Source organism: Mandrillus leucophaeus, unplaced genomic scaffold (genome assembly GCF_000951045.1).
Source record: "Mandrillus leucophaeus isolate KB7577 unplaced genomic scaffold, Mleu.le_1.0 Scaffold275, whole genome shotgun sequence".
Taxonomy (NCBI): Eukaryota; Metazoa; Chordata; class Mammalia; order Primates; family Cercopithecidae; genus Mandrillus; species Mandrillus leucophaeus.
In genome coordinates this window covers 2,555,875-2,557,583 of record NW_012102865.1, presented here as the reverse complement: position 1 = coordinate 2,557,583, position 1,709 = coordinate 2,555,875, and the positions used below count along the sequence as shown (strand labels likewise).

The following is a 1,709-nucleotide window of genomic DNA, read 5'->3' as shown; positions in this document are numbered from 1 at the left end:
CAGCTACTCAGGAGGCTGAGGCAGGAGAATGGCATAAACCCAGGAGGCGGAGCTTGCAGTGAGCTGAGATCCGGCCACTGCACTCCAGCCTGGGCCACAAAGGAAGACTTCATCTCAAAAAAAAAAAAAAAAAAAAAGACTAAATATTTTATAGATTGTTTTTTGCTCTGAGACTTCATTTTTACACTGGGAAGTGTTAAAGTCAAAGTAAAAAAAAGTAATTTAAAAAGACTTTTGTTTTTTAAGAAATTCATTGGACAGGATATTTAACTTGAAAAACTAAGGAAAATAGATTGTCACACTATGTAGTTGCTACACCATAGCTAATGACCCTTCTACTGCTGACAGAATCCTTGGGTAAAACTTAAAAGTTTCAATTCTAACGTTTAACAACAAAGCATAGTTATGTGCCATCTCCTAACATGACACACACTCCCGTCTCAACATCATGCCTGCTCCATCTAGACCTCTGCTATTCCCTGCCTCAAATCCAGATTGTCAGAACTTTCAAAAGTTCCTTTTTCCCTGAAGAATCTCTAAGAACTCCAGCAACCTTTTCCTCTTCTGTAACCTTACGTCACTCATCATCCATTTCCCTCTACTACATATGTGTCCTCAATTTCCACCAGAGCAACTACCTTCCTCACCCAGACCACAAAGCCTGAGAAGTAGGGGGCTTCCTTCCTAGCTCCCTGCAGCCCATCCATGTGACTGGCAAGATGATGGATACATCAGATAGTTGCACAGACAGCTGCTAAGTGAGCAAGGACATATCAAACTTACCACTTGATCCACCTTCTGATTATCAGCTGGTGATATCAGCCACTCGATGTCCAGCGGTCCCTGGTCTTCGGGACTAAGCGTAAATTTGCATGGCAGATAGGCAGTTTCCCCTTTGGCTTTTTCAATCATCTGTTCAGGAGTAGTGATACTCAAACTTCTAGTGAAACCTAGAGAAAGAAATGTACATGGGACTAAGCATTTGCTATTATGCTGACAGCCCATACAGTGCCCTGCAGCCATTCAGAAGCAACGCATTGATGCGAGGGATACAGGACAGGGTTTGGGTCCCGAGGAATAGAGTCCAAACTCAGAGACGCGCAGTTTTTAATTTGTGCCTTTGTAAAAGTAGAATGACATAAGTAGTATCATCTTATTTGATACAGTTCCCTTAAAGAACGCTGTGAACTTCCTGACATTATATAAGTTTCTACTGGTAGAGGGCTTCCATATGGAAGCAGATGTTTAAAACTAATTTCTCTAGACTCTCTGAAAGGTGAGTGATATAGTTTGGATTTGTGACCCCGCCCAAATCTCATGTTGAATTGTAATCCCCGACGTTGGAAGAGAGGCCTGGTGGGAGGTGACTGGATCATGAGGACGGAATTCCCCCTTGCTGTTCTCCTGATAGTGAGTTCTCAGGAGACCTGGTTTAAAAGTGTGTAGCACCTTCCCGTTCTCCGCTCTGGCCATGTAAGACGTGCCTGCCTCCCCTTCGCCTTCTGCCATGATTGTAAGTTGCCTGAGGCCTCCCCAGCCATGCTTTCTGTACAGCCTGCAGAGCCAATTAAACCTCTTTTCTTTAAAAATCACCCAGTTTTGGGTATTTCTTTTTAGCGATGTGAGAATGGACTAATATGGTCAGTCATGTCATACAAATTCAAGGCTACATTAATTCATGCTCACCACAAACACACTGGGAACTAAGT

The 1,709-nt window shown here is 43.1% G+C and overlaps 1 protein-coding gene across 4 annotated transcripts in view; it reads right to left on the bottom strand.

Moving 5' to 3' along the window:
• CXADR (coxsackie virus and adenovirus receptor) overlaps positions 1-947 on the bottom strand; it is a 55,401-nt gene extending 54,454 nt beyond the window's left edge. For all 4 annotated transcript variants that reach the window (XM_011984881.1, XM_011984880.1, XM_011984883.1 and 1 more), the window contains exon 1: positions 784-947. In XM_011984881.1, coding sequence (XP_011840271.1) covers positions 784-912 — 129 coding nt within the window. In that variant the 5' untranslated portion in view covers positions 913-947. The remainder of the gene's footprint in view (positions 1-783) is intronic.
• Positions 948-1,709: the final 762 nt, after the last annotated feature.